At 37.8% G+C, this 24,285-nt stretch overlaps 1 protein-coding gene across 11 annotated transcripts in view; it reads left to right on the top strand.

Annotated features, from left to right (window-relative positions):
* MAN1A1 (mannosidase alpha class 1A member 1) overlaps positions 1–24,285 on the top strand; it is a 212,548-nt gene that overhangs the window by 121,432 nt on the left and 66,831 nt on the right. For all 11 annotated transcript variants that reach the window (XR_004022419.2, XR_004022421.2, XR_004022420.2 and 8 more), the window contains exons 6-8: positions 13,026–13,149; positions 15,459–15,552; positions 24,120–24,235. Coding sequence is in view for 2 of the 11 variants with exons in the window: in XM_089921966.1 (XP_089778092.1) it covers positions 13,026–13,149; positions 15,459–15,552; positions 24,120–24,235 (334 nt within the window). In the remaining 9 variants the exon portion in view is untranslated. The remainder of the gene's footprint in view (positions 1–13,025; positions 13,150–15,458; positions 15,553–24,119; positions 24,236–24,285) is intronic.

Raw genomic sequence — 24,285 nt, 5'->3', positions numbered from 1 at the left:
TTTAGAATTAAGCTTTAAACTTCCTATTGGGTTTAACCCATTGGTTCACAGTTGATTGGATCAACAGCTCTGGAAATCATAATGTCCTTTACAAACATTACATATTTACTATAGTAAAGTAGTCGGCATAATGATCAAGTTTGAGCCTAAGAAAGATTTCTGTGATAGTCTTTTGGAAATCATTCTAAAATGGATGTTGTTGTGTAAGTCCTCTTTCAGCAGGGGTTAATTTACGAGAATAATCTTTAATAATTTGCTATGTATATTTATAAGTATGTGAATTTTTTAAATGATGATTCATTAAAGACTCATAGTTGATTATTTAGCCACCTTGAAGAAAGGATATACTGTACCTGTCCAGAACAAATTAAGATTTCTTAACCTTTGGCTAGGATGGGGAGAGGGAGAGGGACATCCCTGGGCAGGATTTTCATACTCTTCCTGATTAATATGTCATCAGTCTGTGCAGCTGTCTCTTACTACTAGGATTTTTTTTAATTAATTTATTTTTGGCTGCCTTGGGTCTTCGTTGCTGCACACGGGCTTTCTCTAGTTGCGTCGAGTGTGGGCTACTCTTCATTGAGGTGCGCGGGCCTCCCATTGTGGTGGCTTCTCTTGTTGTGGAGCACGGGCTCTAGGAGTGTGGGCTTCAGTAGTTGTGGCATGCGGGCTCAGTAGTTGTGGCACACGGGCTTAGTTGCTCCGCGGCATGTGGTATCTTCCCAGACCGGGGATTGAACCACACCCGTGTGCCCTGTATTGGCAGGCAGATTCTTAACCACTGCGCCACTAGGGAAGTCCCTAGGAATATTTTTTGAATTACCTTTTTCTAGAGGACTTGCAAGACATATAAGAGCTTTCTTAAAGTGCTGCATATTTGGTAGCTTTACAGCAATTAAATTGCTTTAAGGAAGTTGGCTGTTAATGGTAGCAATTTGTTACACTTTTAAAACTTGGGAATGCCTCACTTTGTTTCCTTATTACTTGAGTTATAATTTCTACCTCCAAGTGAACATTTGGCTAATTTATTTTTATTGAGCAGATATCTCTAAAATTGAAGAGAAAAAAACCAAAACCAGATTTCTTTTGGTTAGCTAAATGTCAGTTGCTTAATGCAAAAGATAAAAATACTTTTCTGGACTAAACTCTTTATATTTTCAAAGCACTTTCATGTGTATTATCCCATTTGATCTGGCTAAAATTGTAGGAGGTGGGTGGCATAGGTGTTACTTTGTTTTAAAGATCAGGAGATGGATGCCTTAGAGAGTTTAAAGGACTTGCCCAAGGTCACACCTAAAAATTCTCTAAATGCATAAATAATCTTTAAAGTTTATGCAGCCTGTTCTCTGATTTACCTGTAGCCTCTCTGTTGTCTTTTTGGATAAAATATTCTCCATTATTGCTTAAATGCAACTTTTCTTCTCCTCCATTAATGGGGAAATATTGATGAAACTATTAAATCTCTACAGGGAAGAAATAAATCAGTAAATTTGCAGTAGGATCAAAAATAAATACTGAGAGAAATTAACTTTAGAATACTTAAATATTCAACAGCTATACTTAGCTAAGCTATTGAACAGGTGCGCCTAATACAGTTTTTAAAAAAGTGTTACATGACTTGAGAAACAAAATACTTATGGTTAAAAATGTAAATTTTATGCTTACTTACATACAATAATACTTTGATTTTCACTGTTGAGTCTAACTTTTAAAAGAAGAAGTTATTGCCCAGATTTTCAGGATTTTTAAAGCATAATCTTGGGTGAGGGGAGAAGACTTTGTAAATAGGACACAGAACCCCGAACATATATAGGGAAAAAATTGGAAACTTTCACCAAATAAAAATTAATATAGCCGCAAAAAATGGCTAAAATCAAATGACAAACAGCAACTTGGGAAAAAATTGGCAAAACACATGATGGATAAAAGGCAAGTTTTCTTAATGTATAAAAAGCTCTTTCTAAAAGCATTAGTATGAATAGGGATGGTTAATATGGCATAACGATAGTATTTAAAAATTAGAAGAGATCTACCTGTTTATCAGTAGAGGATTGGCTTAATGACATGTGATTATCCATTTTATGGAATATTATTATGCAGCTGTTAAAAATGATTATCCTAGAAAGTGTCTGTGATGAGCTGCTAATTGAGACAGATACCTTACAAAAGTAATATATATAATGTAATATCTTTTATTGGAAAGAACAAATCCTTGAGATATATATCTATATAGATATATATCTGTATGTTTGTATGCATATGGGTGGAAAACATTGGTTAACTAGGATTTACAGGTGAGAGACATTACAAGGGGGTAGGGATTCAATATTTAGCTGTTTCTCAGTTCATCTTTACATTGTTTCATTTATAACAATGTGTACACATTACTTATATAATTTTTTTAATTTATAAAAAGTAATAGAAGCGGGAGAGACAGTAACACCAATACATAAATGAGACAGTTTCATAAACATGTACTTCTCAGAAAAAGATGCACATTGGCCATTGAACATCAGAAGCTCATAAATAAATACAAATTAAAATAGCATTAGGATGTTATTTTTCACCTAGCAAACTCACCAAGTTTTAAAAATTTGATAAATACCCAGAGTTAGTAGCTAGAATGTTCTCATGCACACTCAGTTTGTGTTTGCACACAAACTCGTTAGAAGGTAACTGGGTGGTGTTTATTAAATTTTAAATACATACTTTATGACCTGGAAATTCAACTTGTAGGATTTTATCCTAGAGACCTACTCATGAATGTGCCACAATTTTTATAATAGCAAAACTTGAGAACAGAGACAAATGATTGAATAAGTCACGGTACACCCACACACTGAAATACTATGCAGCTATAATGCAGTAGAGCACCAAGGTACTTAACTCTTTCATGAAACACAGTATATGGTAATATGTATAGCATACTTCCATTTGTATTTTTAAAAGTTCTGTCTAGTGACCATGTACTTGGAAATTTCAGAAGAGATTTCAGTAAATTATTGATGGTGTTTACTCTGAAAAATATTAGGATCTAGAGTATGAGAAGAAAAAGATTTCTTCAAACTAAAAATTTCCTCAAGTTGAATAAATTGATGTTTATAAAAAAACTAAAAAAGGAAAATTAAGATGATCAAATTTGACTTTGTCCTTGTAATTATAAATGATGGTTATTATAGCAAAATCTGAAAGAGAGAACGCATGCTTTTCTTTATCATGCCTGTTCCTGTGTCAGTCTTTTGCATCTTCTTAAGTAGCATCAATACCTACCCAGCTGCTAAAGCCAAAAAAACTAGAAATCATCCTTGATTCCGTTCTTCCCTTATCCCCAAATCCGGTTCTTCCTCCAGACGTAGCCTGAATCCCTCCATGTCTGTCCATCTCCACAATTAGCACGTAGTCCAGACCACCATCTGCCTGTTGCCTAGATACCTGCCTGCTTGCTTCCTTCCAGGTCTTGCTCTCACATAGTGCAGTCTTACCACAGTGTCCAGAGTGAGCTTTAATAAAGCAAATCAGATTTATCACCTCCTATTTAAAACCCTAGAGTGAGTTCCCATTGTACTTAGAATAAATCAAATGCTTGCTCTGGCCTACCAGTCCTGGGTGATCTGCCCCTTTATCAGCTCTCCAGTGTCCCTGTCACTACAGCCACACAGCCAGCCTCTGTTTTCACACTTTTCAGAGTCATGACCCCCTAGGGCACTTGCAGGAACCATTCCCAGGTCCTCACTGACAGTTTCATTTTTATCTTGCTTGTCTCAGCTCGAAACTCTCCTCTTTAACATGATCTTCCCAACAAACCCATCTAAAGAAGCTCCCTGTCAGACTCTGTCACATCAGCCTGTTTTATTCTCTTCTTAGTGCTTAACGTTACATGATAATTGTGCCATTTTTCACATTGACATCCTACTATTAACTGAAGTAGGTTATCTTAAATTCCAAGAAAGTACATTTTCCTCAAGGACCCAAGAGAGCATTTTCATTTTGAATGGGGGAGGGGGGGAATAGCCCATAAACATTGTTACTGTTCTTAAACTGGCATTCATGGAACAAGAAGACACTCATCAGAGCTGTAAGATTTATTTTGCACCAAGACGAGCCCCAATCCATAAAACCCTGGAATCCTCCTACTAGTTCATTGCTTTATTTCACAACAGCTCATTTCAGACCAGATCTTTCTGGAAAGTCTGGTCTTACCTTAGTCTAGTATAGTTTGTCCTAAGCCTAGCCTCTCCCCTTTCATTCCAGATTCCTCTGGAGATTCTTCTCATAATACCACCAAACTCTATCCTAAGTGGGTTAAGAACAGCAGTGTTCGGGGCCTAATAATTACATAAAATTCTCTGAGCCAGCAAGTTTGTACTGAACCTTAAATGAAATATAAAGCCCAGCCTCCATGAGCAGAGGGTAAAGAAGGAAGGGTTTTTTTCTCTCTTCCTTTTCCTTACAGGTAAAATGAGAGTGGTTATTACTTTCTAATTTCAAAATACTATTTTGATGTTTTCATTTTAGCATTTTATAATGTTTTCTAACAAAGTTACCAAAAGCTACATTTTTATGTCAGCACTCATTTATCTGATTATTTCCTTAAAGGTAAAATAAGTATGATTGTATGGTCTCAAGGTACTATACTCATGTATTCACTTTGGCATTTTACAGAGCTAACACACATTAAATAAAGATTTTTAAAAGTTAGTTATGTTGTCAGTGCTCATATTTTGAACATTCTACTAGGAAATAGGTAGTTTTACTATCAAAGTTCCACCAACCATTTTGCTTAGTATTTTGAAACATTTTTCAAATGTTCATATCAGCATTAGGAGGCTACCAAAAGTTCAGACCATGTAAACTACCCATTTTGATTATTCTCACTTTGTGAAAGTTGTTAGGGAGTTATTTACATTTTTTTTTTAGGATTTTTTCCTATAGTATAAAGAATCTTAATTACTGAAAATATATAAACGTGTAAGTTAAAGGTAAACAATTGAAAGTGTCTATACATGTAAAATATTTTAACTGTAAGTAGTAAACCTTAGACTACTTTCTGAATTTTATAGAAAAAAAATATGAGTTACAGTAATATTAGAAATGGATTGGTTGCTGAAATATATAAATGCATCAGTCATCAACTTATGGCATTTACTATGTGAATATCTATTTTAAGGGGCGGTGGTGGTAAAAGAAACAATTGTATCTCCACCTTTAGGTCTTATTCTCAGGTTAGAGAGATGAATTTCAGCATGTGGAAAGATAAGTAACAGAGAAGACATCACAAGGCAGCACATAGCTAATTTACACAGATGATCCTTTAGCACTGACTATATTTTATATAAGGATGTCAGTGAGAGCCAAAACAGGACAGTCATTGATTTCATCATAGTAGCTCAATGTTCTGTTGAGGACACCTGTCTTTTTTTTTTTTTTTTTTAACATCTTTATTGGAGTATAATTGCTTTACAATGGTATGTTAGTTTCTGCTTTATAACAAAGTGAATCAGTTATACATATACATATGTTCCCATACCTCTTCCCTATTGCATCTCCCTCCCTCCCACCCTCCCTATCCCACCCCTCTAGGCGGTCACAAACCACCTAGCTGATCTCCCTGTGCTATGCGGCTGCTTCCCACTAGCTGTCTATTTTACGTTCGGTAGAGGACACCTGTCTTTATTGTTGAGTTTTCCTCAACAATTTATTCTTTATTCGCGATTGTCCTCTTTATTCTTGTGTCATGATTTTTCCTAATCTTTATGTTTTTAAAACTTTAGTTGCCACACTGTTTCATAACACAGTTTTCCACAGTCTCAGAACCATACATTGTAGGCAGAAGGCAGAAAAATGAGAATGCAATAGCTTGGTAGCTTTATTCTCCAGCATCTGTTCAGAGTAATCCCTGAATCTGTTTGTTCTTCCCACAAGCTATGCACACATTTTTGTTTGCATGATCCTTATGTAAAAGTTCAAAACGAATGCTACCATTTCAAATGATAAGGTCGTTTAACTAACCATCTAGTTTCTTTGGCTGATTAGATTTCCATTAGATGATAAGAGAAATATCTAAATTTACATAACGCAGCTTTAAAGAATGCCCTAGTTAATAGCCCTGATTACCTATATATCATCTATTTTCTTGAACTTTCTTGCTGATTCATCATTGGGAATTTGAATAGGATTTAGCTACATTTTCCCACTACAGGTTCCTTAATTTAGCATTTATTTTACTGATCTTGCCTTAAAAACAATTTATTGCCCACCCTGAAGTATAATGATAACTAATTTATTAATCATTAGGGAATGTCTAATGCCCTGGACTTCGGGATTACACAGGTGCATAAAGCAGAATCTGGGTCCCTGAGGATCTTAGAATCTAGTAGAAAGGAGAAATCCTTGCCATTCTGGTTGTGGAAAGAGACTGTTGTATACCATTTGGAAAATTAAAAGCCTGGGATCTGTACTGATTTCATTTATCTTGATCTGTAGATGAGCCATAGACCCATAGAATGAAAGGCAGAAAAAGAGATGAATAAACATAGCCAAATCTGACTGTAGTCTTGGATCTTAAGTAATGTTTTGGAATGATGTTATGTGTTAAACTCTTACAATAGTGGAATAATTGTATCTAAAAGGAAGGGAAGTTCTGGCAAACTATTATTAGTGAATTACCATTTGGAAGATGGACTGTACTATGCTTCTGTGAGGTTTATTCAAAAAGTGGATATAGATCCTTGTCTGTAACTTCCACATCTCCAGTTTTAAAGGACTTAATGTGATTTCAACAAATGGATTTGAGCTATCCCAGGAGTTCTAGAGTTCTACCAAATGTGGTGGGATACAATAGGCCCATTTTGTAAAGAGAAATAACTGTAAATAGTGGGCATTTATGCCTCCAGTACACATTCCGAAATCCATCCTCATTATCGGTTTAGACAATTCAACTAACATCTTCCAGCTGGAATCAATGTAGGCATTTTTATTAAGAAATAAGTTAGCTTTATAAAAGGTCCAGACATACCACTAAATTGTTTACAGTGGAAAAAAAAAACTTAAAAATAAAAAATAAATTAGCTTCAGTGTCCATCAGTAGGGGTGTGTTTAAGTAAATTAGAATATATCCATTCAGTCAGATACTATGCACTCAACACTCAACAACAACGATGATGTACATTGATTGACATGGGAAATGTCTGTGAAAAATGTAATGTATATTTAAAACAACAGGTAGAATACGATTTTTTTTAAGTGCGGTAAAGTAAATGTGTGTGCATGCCCACACATCCTAAGGGCACTGAAATGCTTTCTCATCAGTACTGCCTTTTGGTGGTGTTCTCTGACCTAATGATAGGATATCCCAGTTTGCCCAATAACTGGGCAGAAGCTACGTTCAACTTATTTTCAGTCTGTTGGAAGTGGTTTGGTTAGCAAGGAGGTCTTACCCAAAGGGCAGCTGGAAAACAATTTTAGCATCTTTGAACCTTAGGAGCAGGTTAGTTATGGAATTAAAGAGGACATGTCATCTCAGTTTTTGTAGGCCCCAGCCTATCCTCCAATCCAAGGTAGTCAAATACAAGGACAGCAGTATTGACTGTGAGAATAAACTAAAATAATAAATATTCAGTTTCGATTCTGTCTAAAATAAATACCTACAAAGTGGGACAAGATATGGATAATTTTAAAAAATTATTTCGGCCCTTGCTTAAAAAACTTAAGTATGAACATTCTTTGGAGATATAAACCACATGCTGCTGTTCAGAAGCAGTAAGTATTGGATTATGAATGAATTCAGTCAAGTGGCTACCCTTTATTAGCCAGCTTTCCCTGATAGGATAGCCCTCAGGAGACTAGTGCTCCCCAGTCAAAATTTCTGTGCATGAGCTACAGTAGAATCTTGACTAGTCTTAGAATGCCAGTCCCTGGAATTGTTAGTCCAAGTCTTATGAGGTCTTAGACTACAAACTTGAAAGATTGGCACTGTGCAAACCTTTGCAGGAAGGAAGCATTTGTAATAAGTGAAGCTGAAATTGCTTAATCTCAAAATCAATTAGCTTTGGGAATACATTTAAATGAAACAATCATCATGAACTTTCCAATTATTTTTTTCCTAATCAATGCTAAAATCCAAAAGGAATATTATTGGATTATCTGCTCTTTTGAATTAAATATCCCTGTGTGCCCCGTCATTTGCAAACATAAGTAAAGCTTTACCATGTTATATAGAATATGGGAAATTTTTTTCTTCCAAAACTTGTTAACTCCATAGCCACAAGGAATAAGCTGTATTTTGGACTATGAACTTGAAAGGAGTTTGTTTACTGATCAGCTAATCAGAAATTATTCAGACAAGAATCCTCAATAAATTTCTTTATTGGTCCATTTCCCATTTCGCAGAGAAGAGCAAGCAGCAAGGAAGAGTAAATTGAAAGTCTATATCTAATCAAGACTTTAGAACTATTTAATGTTTTGCTTACATATTCATCTGGCAATTTTTTAGAATTGTTTCAGTTCTGTAAATTCTTTATTTGTTGCATTTGATTATATTAAGTAAATAAATGTATTTGTTAATATTCCAAATTTTATCTGGGGAGTAACGATAGCATATAACTTCAGGTACCTAGATTTAAGATTATTTTGAAGGCGTATACCATCAATCCAGAGCAATCCTCCAGCTACTTGATTCATTACAAGCTCTGGCGAAAGAGCAGCTCTCCCACAGGATTCAAACGTGCGTAGAATAACATCATTAGTACTGTACTTCCTTCCTCTGGAGCTATTAACCATTCCCAGGAGAGAGAAGAGAAAACATAACACCCATTGCTTATCAGAGTTATGAGTTCGGTAAATAATTATACCTTCTTGTTTTTGAGTGCAGTAGAATGAGGAAGTATATTACGGCTGCTACTAAACCACATTCAAATTACAGTCTCTAGAGCAACAACACAGTAATCCACACTTTCAAAAGAATCATAGCAACTCAATTTTTTTTTTTTTTTTTTTTCCGGTACGCGGGCCTCTCCCGTTGCGGAGCACAGGCTCCGGACGCGCAGGCTCAGCGGCCATGGCTCACGGGCCCAGCCGCTCCGCTGCATGTGGGATCTTCCCGGACCGGGGCACGAACCCATGTCCCCTGCATTGGCAGGCGGACTCTCAACCACTGCGCCACCAGGGAAGCCCGCAACTCAATATTTTAAAAGACACGTTTCTAATTGCAATTGCCATAATCAGTTATTTTCTGATGTGATGTTTTACTTTCAAAGAATTATTACCTTTGTAGAATAGTGAAATTTTAAATTAAAAGTTGAGACACATGTTTTAAATAATACTCCAATTTAAAATGGAAGAACTGGAGATTGGAGGAAACCGAAATAAATGAAATTAGAATGATAGCAGAGTTTGAAGTTCTATTCCAGGATTCTTTGAACCAAACACTTGACAGCTCCCCAGTCATGTTAATTGCCTTTTTGTGTCTGTATATATTTCCATATGCTGAGTCATCATTTTGGCTTAAAATGCAGTCATTATAACAATATTGGCAATATTTGGCTTAAAATGCAGTCGTTATAACAATATTGGCAATATTTAAATGTTCTTCCCTTTCATGCCTGCCTTATGGAACATACAGTTTCTGAACACAAACTGTTATTTTATCTTTAAAATATTTTTCTAAAATATTATTAGTGCTTGTAAAATAAAGATAGGAGAACATGATTGCCTTTAAAGTACTATGATAGCAGAACTAAAGTTAAAGACGTTTAAAATCCCCTATTCTCTCAAATTAAATTCATTTTGAGCCAGAGGTCTAGAAAGCTTAGCCTTTGGTATCATGGGATGCCCAGGGCACCCTGACTCCCAGACCAAGGGAGCAGAATCTTTCTTGACTCATTTCCCTTTATCACAGACTCACCATATTCATGTCAAATGCCCACTGTCCATATATATTATTTTATATATGCTGTATTTAAAATGGATACACTGCTGTATTTAAAATGGATAACCAACAAGAACCTACTGTATAGCACAAGGAACTCTGCTCAATTTTATGTAACAATCTAAATGGGAAAAGAATTTGAAAAACAATAGATGCATGTATATGAATAACTGAATCACTTTGCTGTACACCTGAAACTAATACAACATTGTTAATCAACTATACTGCAATAGAAAATAGAAAGTTTTAAAAAAATAAAAATACCAAAAAAAAGAAATTAGAGCCATATAAATATATAGATTTTTCAATAGACTCATAGAATTTAGACACAAAAAAGATCTTAGAAATTGTTCTGTGAGTGACCAAAACTTGGTTTTGACTCACTACAAATTTGCTGTGCAAGTAGGCAGCCACTTCCCTGACACACAGGTATTTCAGCTGTGATGGCCCATGGCATGTGCCTCATGCTTTCCAGGCCAATCTCCATGTCTTTGCAGCTTTGCCTAAGAAAAGGCAAATGACCTTATTTAATATCTAGATATAATGATGCCCTATCTGATTTCTTGAAACCCTTCCCTGATTTACATTTAAGAGCCAGTGTAACCATTGATCTTATAATTTTACTGAAACACAGTAATTTTGTAGATTGAAAGAATGGCAACCAAAGCTATACTTTCATATAAATATATATGTATTCGAAACCCAGCTTCCTTTCTGTTCACGATATATCCTTTGCTAGTGCTTTTAATATTTTGCTCCCTGTATAATTAGTGATACAGTGCTGTTTTCCTTCTGATATGAATGTGTGCAAAGACAAAGACATTATATATATATATATATATATAAACCTTTAAATCTTTTTTTAACATATTGAAATTTTTTCAGTATATCTCTGATTTTTTCTTGATTAACCACATTAATAGCAGAGAACAAATGCCTGCATACAAAAGTAATTTGAATTTTATTTAGTACATATACAGCTTAAGTTTCACATCTGAGTGTGCTGCCATAGCCTCTAACACCCTGAACTTGAAAAGAACCAGTCCCTGAAGCTCTGGAAACTGGGCTGGGCTCCTTGGCATGCCATCCTCTTCCTTCTCCAGGGTGAAGTCATCACTCCCTCTTGCCCTGATACCGTGGCTTTTATAGTTTCTCTGGAACATAGAAATTTGGAGTTTTGCTAAATAGGTTTATTGACTTTGGTCAGTGATAGAACGGTTGGAATAAAAACATAACATGTCATGATGGCAAATTAGTGACCAGTTACTGTATGCATTTGCCATATGTTAATAAAATTTGAAAGTAGCTGTTCATCCTATTTGGATGATTGGATATTCCTTTGATCTAAGCCAACGATGAAAATAAAAACTGACTCTCAGTCCCAGAAGTTAATAAATGTAAGGCATTTTTTAAAATAAATGAATATGTGGTTTTCAGATCTCTGTCTTTTATTTCTGTTTATTTTTTTATTAGGTTTACTATAAATCTGTGTTTGGGAGCAAAATCTAGATTTTACTCCAAAAAGAAACAGGGAATAAGAGGGTGGCAGCCTACAGTGTCAGACACCAGATTGTCACCATTGTTTTCCTTTTCATCAGCATCCTCAGCATGCCTGTGGCAGAACTGGAAGGGTTTACCCAGGGCTGTGAATGTGTAAAATGAAAAACAAAGGGGATAGGAAACCTAGGGGACACCGAGAGCAGTATGTCTATGGGGCCAACTTAGAAAGAGAGGAAAGTGAGAAATCCACAAGCCTGCAACGTTTGGCTTCAACTTAACCTTGCAGCCTTCTCTCCTGCCACCTTCCCTTTCCTCCACTCACCAGTCTCAGGAGCTACCTCAGGTTCCCGGCTAGCCCTTCTGCTGTGTGTCTCTCTGTGTCCAGATTCTCCTTCTCTCCATTCTTCCCTCACTACTTGTTATTTACCCTTCAAGAATCTACTCAGGACTCGCCTCGAAGAAGCCTTCTGTGATCCCTTCCATGTTGGATTGCATGTCCTGGCCCTAGGTGCTCAGAACACTTCACACATTTAACTTGGCACTTACTGTATGTGACTGGAATTATTTACGCTTAGGTCTTTCTTTCCCATTATGCTATAAGGTCCTTAAGAGTGATTTATTCATCATAAGGATCCTTGTAACCCAGTGCCCTGCATAGTCCCTGGCAAAGTGTAGGCATGCAGTAAATGTAAGTCTGAATGAAAACCAAAATGTGGGTTTTCAGCTTTCTGGAAGAGAATTTATTGGTCAGGAGAATCATTGACTTTATTTGAATTATCACCTGTGTTTGACATTTTAAGTAGCTCTCCAGACATAAACTGTACCCAAGGGTATGACCATGTCTCAAGAGCCACTTTATGTGTATTTGTGTCAATGTATGTTTAGGACTAACTCTTTTTAAAAAGCATTTCACTAAGATGAGCCACAAGGCAATAATTTTTTAAGCTTATTCCTTTGACCTCTTTCAGATTTGAATTACATAATTTTGTTGAAGTTCTTGAGGATAGATTAAATAGGTCATGGAATACATGAGTGCCTTAGAAAATAGGTAAAATTGTGTGAAGGGAAACATAAGAAAGGAAGTCTAGTAAACGGGGAGGAAGTTTAAAGCAGGGTGGAATGAGTATATAACTAACGAATCTTTGAAATATATCTGATATCCAAGAAAAATGTTGTATATAATGTGAATGTCTATAAAAGTCCCTGGACTCTCAGACTGAAATTAATTAAAATGTTGAAAGGCTTAATATGGGATATGGAGCATGATAGGGGTGTTTTGGTCTGATTTTGTTTTGTATTCTACTTGGAATGGGTGTATATCTCTTTATGGCACCTGTACCTTCTAAAATATTTGTTCAGCAGCAGCAAGCACATAACAACTTCTTTCTGACTTAAGTCAAAAGTAGTTTTCAATTTGAAGATAGGAATCAAAGCCTGAAACCAGTAGCCAAAGAAAGCAATACTGGATATTTTAAAATATACAGAGCAAACTATTAACTGAGGTGTCATTATTCAAAAGCTGTCTCTTTCACTTCTACTTAGAGCTGCAAAAAATGGAATCATTCTGACCCATAACTTTTCACTTTCTTCTCTTCTTTAGTGGGATTGGAAGGAATTGGCCCTGGGCCTCAGGAGGCAGCAGTATTTTGGCAGAATTTGGAACTCTGCATTTGGAGTTTATACACTTGAGCTACTTATCAGGAAACCCCATCTTTGCTGATAAGGTGAGATTCTTCAGTATACCTTGCACTGCAAAAAAGTACTTGTTGGAAACAATATCCCTCTCTGGGGAGATTTAGTAATATGGAATGTGGAAAAGAACCACCAATTTTAATATAGCCCTTTATGAAGTTTTGTTACATGCAGCATTTCATTTAACCAAACTGTAAACCATTCTTTTCACGGCACCATTCTAACTCAGTGCAAGAGGGCCTCGCTTACATGTCTGATTCTCTACACCTCAAGCAAGTAACTTTACATCTCTGAAGTTTTTCCTTTATCTAAAACTATAGTGTTTTGTGGACTGTGTGAACCGTATACATGAAAGACTTTTTAAACTCAAAGTGTTTTACAAATGCAAAGTAGCAATTGAATCAGTTTCTAATTTTCAAGAAACACACCCATCACCCCACCACTCACCCCACTTGTCAGCTCTGCTTTACAGCAGAATTCTTTGGAAGAGTTGTCTGTGTTTGTTATCTTCTCTTCTTGACTCCCACTCCCTTGAATGCTCTCCCACCAGGCTTTTCTCCTAGCCACACCAGTGAGGGCTGTGTTTGTTGCCAGATCCAGTAGTCATTCTCACCTCTCCCTCTCCCTCCCTTTTCCTCCCCATCTTCCTCTCCCTCTCCCTCTCCCACTCCCCTCCCCTCCCCTCCCCTCCCCTCCCCTCCCCTCCCCCTCCCCTCCCCTCCCCCTCCCCTCCCCCTCCCCCTCCCCCTCCCCTCCCCTCCCCCTCCCCTCCCCCTCCCCCTCCCCCTCCCCTCCCCTCCCCCTCCCCTCCCCTCCCCCTCCCCTCCCCTCCCCTCCCCTCCCCTCCCCTCCCCTCCCCTTCCCCTCCCCTTCCCCTCCCCTCCCCCTCCCCCTCTCCCTCTCCCTCCCCATCTCCCTCCCCATCTCCTCCCCTCTCCCTCCTCTCCCCCTCCCCTCCCCCTCCCCTCCCCTCCCCCTCCCTCCTCCCTCCCCTCCCCTCCCTCCTCCCTCCCCTCCCCCTCCCCCCTCCCTCTCTCCCTCTCCCTCTCCCTCTCCCTCTCAGCATTGGCACACTTGATCACTTCCTTCTCCACAGGTATTCTCTGCCCCTGGCTTGCCTCCGTCTTTGCCAGGTGCTCCTTCTCAGTCTCCTATATTGGATCTTCTTTATCACATCAACCTCTAAACATTGGAAAACCCCAAGACTCAAACCAGGGCCTCTTCTTTTTACATTCACTCTCTCCATTATTTCATCCAATCTCATGACTTGACATACTGTCTGTAGGCTGTTAACTCCACATTTGTAATTCCAATTCCAACCTGTCCCCTGAACTCCAGGCTCTATAGCTAAGTACCTATTCAACATTTCCACTGAAAGACCTATCAGACAACTCCCACTTAAAATGTCTCAGACCCTACACTGGCTTTTACTCTAGTCTTCATTATCTGGGTAAAGACGCTTCAGTTTACCCAATGTCTCAGACCAGAAATCTTGAGGTCATCCTGGTTCCTCTCTTTTTGGTAAACCTCAGATCCAATCCATCAAGAAATCCTTTGTATCCCGTTACCTGTGCTGCTACCCTAGTCCAGGGATCCATCATCTCTTACCTGGACTGTGCAGTAGCCATCTGACTACCACTTCCTCCCTTGCCCCCTCAGTCACACCGATCCTGTAAAAACACAAGTTTTCAATGGCTTTGCGTCACACTCAGAATAAGATAAGCCCACATTATGGTCTGTGAGGCCTGCAAGATGTGGGCCCTGGCCACCTCTAGGCTCTCCGACATTCTCCCCTTCACTTCCTCACCTCCACCTTTGGTGGTCTTGCCAAACCCACTCTTTTCTCAGGACTTTTTTGTACTTGCTCTTCCTTCTGCCCACATGTTCTTCCTCCATTGCTCTGCATGACTTAATTTCTGCTGAAACCCTCTCCCAGTAGCCTCCCCAGACCACCCTGACTAACAGAGTACAGCCTCACCACCTCACATCACTCTGTCCCATTACTCTTTTGTATTTTTTTCACAGCATTTATTACCACCTGATATATTTATTTGTTTGTTAGCTGTCTCACTCCACTGGATGCAAATTCCAAAATGGTAATGACTTTGTTTATCCACTGATACATCCTAGTTTCTTCTGTGGTGTCTGGCATATGATAGACTGTATTCACTTACCGTTATTATTTTTGTAAGCTGGTGGCAACTCTCTTTGCTCTAATTCTGCATCATTTAAATCAATGGGGTTTTTTTCTAACATGGAAAAATGTAATCAAGAAAGAGAGAAGAATGGCACCAAACTTGTTTTTCATATTTTCATAGTAACATTCCATTTTCTGTTGTAGGTAATGAATATTCGAACAGTACTGAACAACCTGGAAAAACCACAAGGCCTTTATCCTAACTATCTGAATCCCAATAGTGGACAATGGGCTCAATGTAAGTCAAAAGTTAAGCATTGTTGATACAGATGAACTTATTTGCAAAGCAGAAGTAGAGACACAGGCGTAGAGGATGGAAGTATGGATACCAGGGGTGGGGGGTGGATGGTGGTGTGATGAACTGGGAGATTGGGATTGACAGATATACACTACTATGTATAAAATAGATAACTAATGAGAACCTACTGTATAGCACAGGGAACTCTACTCAGTGCTCTGTGATGACCTAAATGAGAAGCAAATCCAAAAGAGAGGGGATATAGGGACTTCCCTGATAGTTCAGTGGTAAAGAATCCGCCTTCCAGTGCAGGGGACCCCGCTTTGATCTCTGGTAGGGGAACTAAGATCCCGCATGGCGCAGGGCAACTAAGCCCATGCGCTGCAACTACTGAGCTTATGCGCCTCAACTAGAGAGCCCAAGTGCTGCAAACTACAGAGCCCACGCACTCTGGAGCCCCTGTGCCACAACTAGAGAGAGAAAACCTGCATGCCACAACTAGAGAGAAGCCTGCACACCACAACTGGAGAGAAGCCCACGTGCCGCAAGGAAAAATCCTGATGCCTCAACAAAGATCCTATGTGCCGCAACTAAGATGCGACTCGGCCAAAAAAATATAAATAATTAATTTAATTTAATTTAATTTAATTTAAATGAAAAAGAGAGGGGATACATATATATGTATAGCTGATTCACTTTGCTGTACAACAGAAACTAACAGCATTGTAAAGCAACTATACTTCAGTAATTAATAATAAAAAAAAGTTAAGCATTGTTTTAGCTCTTTATGATACCCAGCACTGTTCTAGTAACAGAGAGAAGGAACACCAAGAAAAGCACAAATCTTGTTGGAGAATCTTTAGAAAAGGGGAAAGGGAGCATGGTTCCTTTAATAAATAGGCTTCTGTCATAAGACAGACTGTAAATGTTACCAGGGGAACTAGATTGTTCATTTTTCATGCATAACTATGAGCATGATGATCTGTAAGCACATTTAAAGCTGTTAATCAGGAAGGGAATATCTGGTCAGGGTACTGTGGGGATGCTAGCCTATAATAAACTGGTTATATAGATAAGAAAATTGTTCCTTTGTGCTAATGACTAGCAGGGTTTACCCAGATTAGCTAGAGTATTCTATTTCATAACATTTTCTCTTTCTGTTTGGCTACAGGATGGGAGAGGAGACTGAGCCTTTAAGGGTTGAGAAATTGTAAGAGCAAACAGGGTGCTTTAGTCAATTTTAAGCCAGCAGATAAAGGTTTCCTGCCAGGAGAGCCAACTTCACCATAGAAGAAAGTATTGTGCTAGAAGCCCTCACTTCAGATCCTTAGGGACTTTAACCAGGCATATAAAGATTCAGAGTAGCTGAAAGAAATGTTCTCAAGCTGATTTGGAAGAACAGTGGTAGATGAAGCAGCACCTGAGAGCAAATGAAAAATCCTAAGTGAGATGTCTAGCTGTGCCGCAGATGTTAGCGACGTCCTGAAATTTTACTCTAATTTGAGCTTTTTTCTTTATATTTAAATATGATATTCCTAGATGATTATGCCTCACTGCTACTTTAGAAGTATTTTTCTTAAAGAATACTGTAGTAGAAAAAATGTGCTAAAATCTATGTCTGTGTTAATAATGTCTATGGAAGGCCCTAGCATTGAGACCACAACACCATAGTCAAGGTTGCCACTTAACCTAAGTGTGATCTGCAGATCACTAGATATCCCTGAAATCTCTCAGGGGATCTGCACAATCAAAGCTTATTATATTTTTATAATAACACTAAGACTTTCTGCCTTTTTTACTGTGCTGACAGGTGCAGTTACATTGCAAAAGCAGTGGTGGGCAAAACTGCTGAAGCCATAGTGATAGCCATGGCAGAGACACCAGATAGTACTAACACCAGGCATACCTCAGAAACATTGTGGGTTCAGTTCCAGCCCACTGCAATAAATCAAATATCACAATAAAGCTAGTCACACATTCTTTTTTATTTCCCAGTGCATATAAAAGTTATGTTTAGGGGGCTTCCCCAGTGGTGCAGTGGTTGAGAGTCTGCCTGCCGATGCAGGGGACACAGGTTCGTGCCCCGGTCCGGGAAGATCCCACATGCTGCAGAGCGGCTGGGCCCGTGAGCCATGGCCGCTGAGCCTGCGCGTCCGGAGCCTGTGCTCCGCAACGGGAGAGGCCACAACAGTGAGAGGCCCGCGTACCGCAAAAAAAAAAAAAAGTTATGTTTACACTATACTGTAGTCCATTAAGTATGCAGTAGTATTATGTCTAAAAACACTGTATATACTTTAATGTAAAAATACTTTATTGCTAAAAAATGCTATCCATCTTCTGAGCCTTCAGTAAGTCATAGTAATGTCAAAGATCACTGATCACATAGACCATAAAAATATAATAGTAATGAAAAAGAAATATTGTGAAAATTTTCAAACAGAGACACAAAGTGAGCAAAATGGTGTTGGGAAAATGATGCTGATAGACTTGCTCAATGCAGCGTTGTCACAAACTTTCAATTTTTATAAAACGAAGTGTCTGCTCTGCAAAGAGCAATAAAGCAAAGGGCAATAAAATGAGATATACCTGTGATCATATCCTTCACTGCAGATAACAAATAAAAAGATGCCAGTTTCACTCATGAATGCTCTTAATGAAGCAAAAAATTTACTGATTCTAGTAAATCTCAATCATTGAGTACACATCATTGTAATATTCTGTATGATTAAATGGAAAGGACGCTTAAGGTGTTTCTGCTGCATGATGAAAAATAGTGGTTGCCTCATAGAAAAGCACTCGTGTGATTGAGTTGCAAGCTGAACTAGCCGCATGTTGTTTCACAAGTCACCATTTTTACTTGAAAGAACTACTGAAGACAAACTGGTTATTCAGACTTGGGTAATTGATAGATGTGGTCGCAAAAGTGAGCACGTTGCTTCAAGCAAAACTAACAGTATCTGTGCCAAAGGTAAAACTTGAGCTTCTAAATGAAAATTAGAATTTTGAAAAGCTTGCACATTGCCACCATAACCTTAATGTCTTTCACCAACACTAAAAGACTCTTCTGCTGAGATTGGTGATGATATTAACAAATATGGTTTTTCAATGTTGTATAATCAAATGTATCAACATCTGGAAGATGTGCATAATTCAGTGAACCAATATTTTCCAAATGACCAATGCATGCTGCTATAAAATCATGTGTGAGAAAAAGTGCATTCAAAGTGCAAGATGACCCAATGGATTTTAATGTAATAGTACAAAAATTAATTGATGTGGTTTCTAACTCCACATTGCAACTGTTAAAAAACCTTGACCACCTGTCAAGTTTTGTTGTAGTACCAAAGAAAAATTACCACAATTATCTGAAAAGACTATCAAAATACTCTTTGCTTTCCAACTGTACAAATGTGTGAGGCTGAATTTTCTTCATATATTTCAGCCAGAACAACATACAGCAGCAGACTGAATGTAGAGCAGATATGAAAATCCAATTGTCTTCTAGTACAGCAGACATTGAAGCGATTTGCAAAAATGTAAAGTGGTATCAGTCTTCCCACTAATTATTTTTGTTTTGTAAAATGTAACATATTCTTATGAAAAATCTATATATTAATATAATGGGTATATTATTACTTTAAATAAATTAATAAAATATTTTAAATTCTGTTTTTGTTTCCAATATGGTAAATATTGATAGATATTACATAAACAAGTTCTTTAGGGTGCTTATTCGTTTTTGAGAGTGTTAAAGGGTGCTGAGGCTAAAAAGTGTGAGGGCCACTCCAGTATTTGGGATAAAAGAGAACCTGAGTAGCCTTCTGAGTTCAAGATAACTAGATACGATTCTCTGAAAGGACAAGCATTTTTAAAGTTCTCCTTGTCACGAAAGATTTCAAAAGTTGAAGAAAAGCCTCTATGATTTACTTTTCTCTTCCTGTGATATAGGATTTAGAGGTCACTATGAAGAGGGACAAAAAGTCAGTTGTTCTGGAACATCCCAGCTTCACCTTCTGGGTCACCGATACACTACGTATTTGGCCATGCTTCGTGGTACAAAGGGCCCTTTGTAATTGGATTGTTTATGGGCCAATTCCTGATGGAAAAACAAATAGGGTTCATGAGTCTCCTGTCTCTCTTCCCACACCCCCATCCTGTGTTCCAGCCACAAGGAAGACACACTTTTTTTTATTCTTTAATCAAGGTCTGCTTGGCCACATCCAGGTCTTGGCTTGTGCTGTTTCCTCAGCCCTTTTACTGAACTTCTGGATCTACCAATAACCAGCCCAATCTCCATTTCTTCTAGGTGGCTTTCTTCAAGACACTGCTTGGAAATTGTTAGCACCCGCTTCTCCTCTGCCCGCCCCCTTCTTCCTCCTCTGTCCCAACCCTCTGGGTACTTTCCTATCACAGTCTTTTCCTAATGATTCATATACATACCCATCTTCCTATGGATCCAAAACTTTTGAGGACAGTGACTTCATCATATTTGTTAACTCAGCACATAGTATCTTACAGCTAGTAGGAGCTTACTTGAGTTTTGTGAATACTCATGCAGTCCCTATCCAATCTGCCTCTGCTTTTTTTTTTTTTTTTTCGGTACGCAGGCCTCTCACTGTTGTGGCCTCTCCCATTGCGGAGCACAGGCTTCGGACGCACAGGCTCAGCGGCCATGGCTCACGGGCCCAGCCGCTCCGCGGCATGTGGGATCTTCCCGGACTGGGGCACGAACCTGCGTCCCCTGCATCGGCAGGCGGACTCTCAAGCACTGCGCCACCAGGGAAGCCCTCTGCTTCTGCTTTTAACAATGGTTCTGTTTTTCCTCTCTGAACAATTTGTCTCCTGCTCCTCAGTTGTGGCTGAGAGGCAGCATCTGGTCCTGGTCAATGATAATCTCTCTTGACCGTTGAGGCCAAATATGGGGCTCCGTGTCTTATAAACAGAACAATTATCACCCTTCTTCAGTTAACATAACAACATTATATGTATGTGTGTGTGTGTGTGTGTGTGTGTGTGTGTGTGTATCTATAAAATATGGTGTTACTAGTATCATTGGGGGATTGCTTTGAGAGAAGTTCAGATTCAGATGAAGTCTATAAAATTAAGAAGTGAAGATACTGAGTATTTAATCCTTTTTGTCTTGATTCTTTTTTCTCTTTTTAAGTATTAGGAATCCTTTTATGTGACCTAATCCTATTGAAAAGAATACATTACCCCTTTTATAAAAGAACATAATATTTGAGTAGCTATTATACACATTATGTTTAGAACATTTGGGAATAAGAATACCATATATGTTCTTTCTAGAAGTAGACAGTCCTTTCCTGCTGATAAAATCAGGCATGTTCTCTCTTACAGCCACTAAGATATTTACACAGATAACACAAATAGTCATCCAGACATGGGGGAAGCTTAGTGAGTGATATGCTAAATTATCAAAAAGACCTTTTCTTGTTTCTCCTCTATGTTCCTTTATGTTCCTTTATTTTGATTCTTTCCAAATATAAAAATTTTATAGGTAGGAAAATAGAAAATCAACTAGCACTTAGCAACATTAATTAAAACAAATATGTAAACCCTTTTCCTTTTTTAAAAAATCACCAAATGCCCAAGCTTGCTTCTTCCTTCATTATAGAATCATAACCCAAGGGAGAAGAAAATGAAGCTGCTTCTGGCTGTTAGTTTTCAGCTCTCATTGCTTTAACTCTAAAGGACATGTCTGGATCATGGCCATCATTTCCTATTACTTCATTTAGTCCCCGTTATTTTGACAGTAACTGGACAGTGATTTGCTTTTCCACACATCACTTGCATTTGTCTCCTGCAATCATGTTTATAACAACAGGGCTTATTATCGATGAGATAGTACTTAGTCTATTTAATTTGTAAATGTCAGAGGTTTCTGTGGCGATTTATTTAGGAAATTGTAAAGGTCACTTCAAACTGCTATTTTAAGGATCAGCCTTACAATTATAAAAAGACTAACTTTACATTAAAATTAAAACTAATTCTGGACTTTCTGCAAAAGAAAATCCATATTTACTTAAAAATATAGCCCTTCTGGGCTTAATAGGTATAGTCCTTAATAAGACTGACTTAAAAGAATTTTGCTTTGTTCATCAATTTTTTACTGAGTACCTACTATGTGCAAGATGCTTTTTAGGAGCTGATGTGGACTGGGAAACATAATAGGTCTGGTCCCTGCCCTCCTGGATCATATAATCTTATGAAGGAGACAAAAAAATTTCACCATCTTATGAAAGTGCAGGTGTGGTACACGTGTGCTATCAGAAAGTGTATAATGAGAGAACTTAGTGGGCCTCAGATATGAAATATGAGTAAGGATTACTAAATGAAGGGAAAAGGAATCAGGGAGCTCACTTCAGACAGAGGGAACAATGCCTTTAGAATCCCTGAGGTGGGAAGCAGCCTGATGGTTTTGAGAAACCAAAAGAGGGACCATATAGCAAGAGGGCAGAGAGCAGATAGAGCAGGACTGATGATATAGAGAAGACTGAGGTCATACAGGGCCTTCCAGGTCTCCAGAGACCCAGGATTTGAGTCTTCATCATTGAAGGCTTCAAGTAAGGGCTGATCTGATTCACATGTTAAAAGGGTTGCTCTGGCATTCATTAATGTGGGAAATAGATTGGAGTGGCACTGCCATCAGAACTTTGTGTGATGATGGAAATGTTCTGTATCTTCCCTCTTCAGTGCAGTAGCCACAGGCCACATGTATGAGCACTAGTATGGCTGAGGAACTGATTTTTTTTTTTAATTTTAATAAATTTAAATAGCAAGATGCTGTCACAGTGCAGGAGACCAGATAATTTGCCATTGCAGACTCAGGCAGGGCATAGTGGTAGCTTGGGCCAGAATCATGTTAGTGAGGACTGGAAGGAGTAGATGGACTTAAGAGATACATCGGAGGTAAAATTAGTAGAGTTCGGTAACTCATTGAATATGGGAGTGAAGGAGAGAAGAGGTAAAGAATGACTGTTTGATGTCTGACTTGTGCAGTCTTGGCAGGATGCTGGCACCACTTAGTGAGATAGGGACCAAGGCTAAGATAAGGTTGAGGAGGAAAAGATAATACATTCACTTTTAACCTGTGTTCAATTTTAGGTCCCCATGTCCAAGTGGAGTTGTTGGGTGGGACTCAGGAGAAAATTGTCTTGATAGTAGTATAAAAACCAATTTACTTTTGTGTAACTAAATCAACTAATAAAGGTTTTATTTTTGTAATAGATACATAAAGTTAGTTTCGAGTTATGAAACTTCAAATGCAAATTTCCCAAATAAGACTACCTTATTAATGCGCAAATTCTCTATGAATTCTAGGAATGATATTTCAAAGAGAGTATGTCTTTGTTTTTGTAGGTAAATATGCTTGAAACGTAACAGTATTAATTCAAACAGTAGGCCAAAGAATATGTACATTTAGTGTTATATGTTAGAGAGCAAGTGATTCCAAGTTTGAGACCCTGTGTGGGCTGAAGAGTTAGCTGGCACCTACCAATGTTATAATTTCATTTAGCCCCTCTAAGCCTCAGTTTTCTCACTTTTAATGAGGATTACCTACCTATAAGTCAAAGACTGTTTGTATAGCAATAATATAAATATGTAGTGGATCTGGCATAATAAATGACAGTGGAGGGGGACTGTAGGAATGGAGTACATTGATTCCTCCCTATCTGCAGGGGATTGGTTTCAGGACCCCAGGGATACCAAAATTCATGGATGCTCAAGTCCCTTATGTAAAATGGCACAGTATTTGCATATAACCTATACATATCCTCCAGATACTTTAAATCATCTCTAGATTATTTATAATACCTAATACAATGTAAATGCTATGTAAATACAATGTAAATGCCATGTAAATAGTATTTGGCTGTGCATGGCAAGTTGAAGTTTTGCTTTTTGGAACTTCCTAGAATTTTTTTATCATATTTTCAATCCACAGTTGATTGAATCTACTGATGGGGAACCTACAGATATGGAGGAGTGACTGTATTAAAAAGAAAAACTTCTCCTGCCCTGTCTTCTTTCTTACCTCTCTCAAAGGATTTTGACCCTTCAGATTAATAACACTACAAAACCTATCAGATAATAAAAATTATAATACAAGAAGCTGAGGAGCTTCTGGTTATATTGCAAGCCAGTTTTTTTTGTTTTGTTTTTTTTAAGATTTGATGATACTCACAGCTTTGACATAGTTTATTATTGAGAGATAAAGCAATTAAAAATATATTTGAATATGGTGAAACATTTTAATTTGGTATTTTTACTAAAGAAACAGAGTTTTAGAATTAGGGTTGATTATATATTTTTTATCTGCATGTTTACAAAACTGTATTGGTAATTATTTAAAGTATATCACATTAGTTAACAGCACATCAGCTCATTTCAGAATATCTTTCAAAAACGAGATTTGTTGGAATTTAAATGTAACATTGAGTTGCAGTTGACTTAACGGTTTTGCATCCTAGTTACTAATATGATTTTACTGCATTATCTGAATTAAAGTCTGAATCAGTCTAAAATTCATTTCCCTCTCTTTGCAGATCACGTGTCAGTTGGAGGACTTGGAGACAGCTTTTATGAATATTTGCTAAAGGCATGGTTAATGTCTGACAAGACAGACCTACAAGCTAAGAAGATGTATTTCGATGCTATTAAGGTAAACCCAAATTTAAATCATCGTTGCCACTCAACTAACTTATAACTTGC

This window comes from Delphinapterus leucas, chromosome 12 (genome assembly GCF_059928025.1).
Source record: "Delphinapterus leucas isolate spDelLeu-1000000601 "Yukka" chromosome 12, BTC_Dleu_Yukka2, whole genome shotgun sequence".
Classification (NCBI taxonomy): domain Eukaryota; kingdom Metazoa; phylum Chordata; class Mammalia; order Artiodactyla; family Monodontidae; genus Delphinapterus; species Delphinapterus leucas.
Note: the sequence above shows the minus strand (reverse complement) of the source record. Positions and strands in the feature narration are given on the sequence as shown.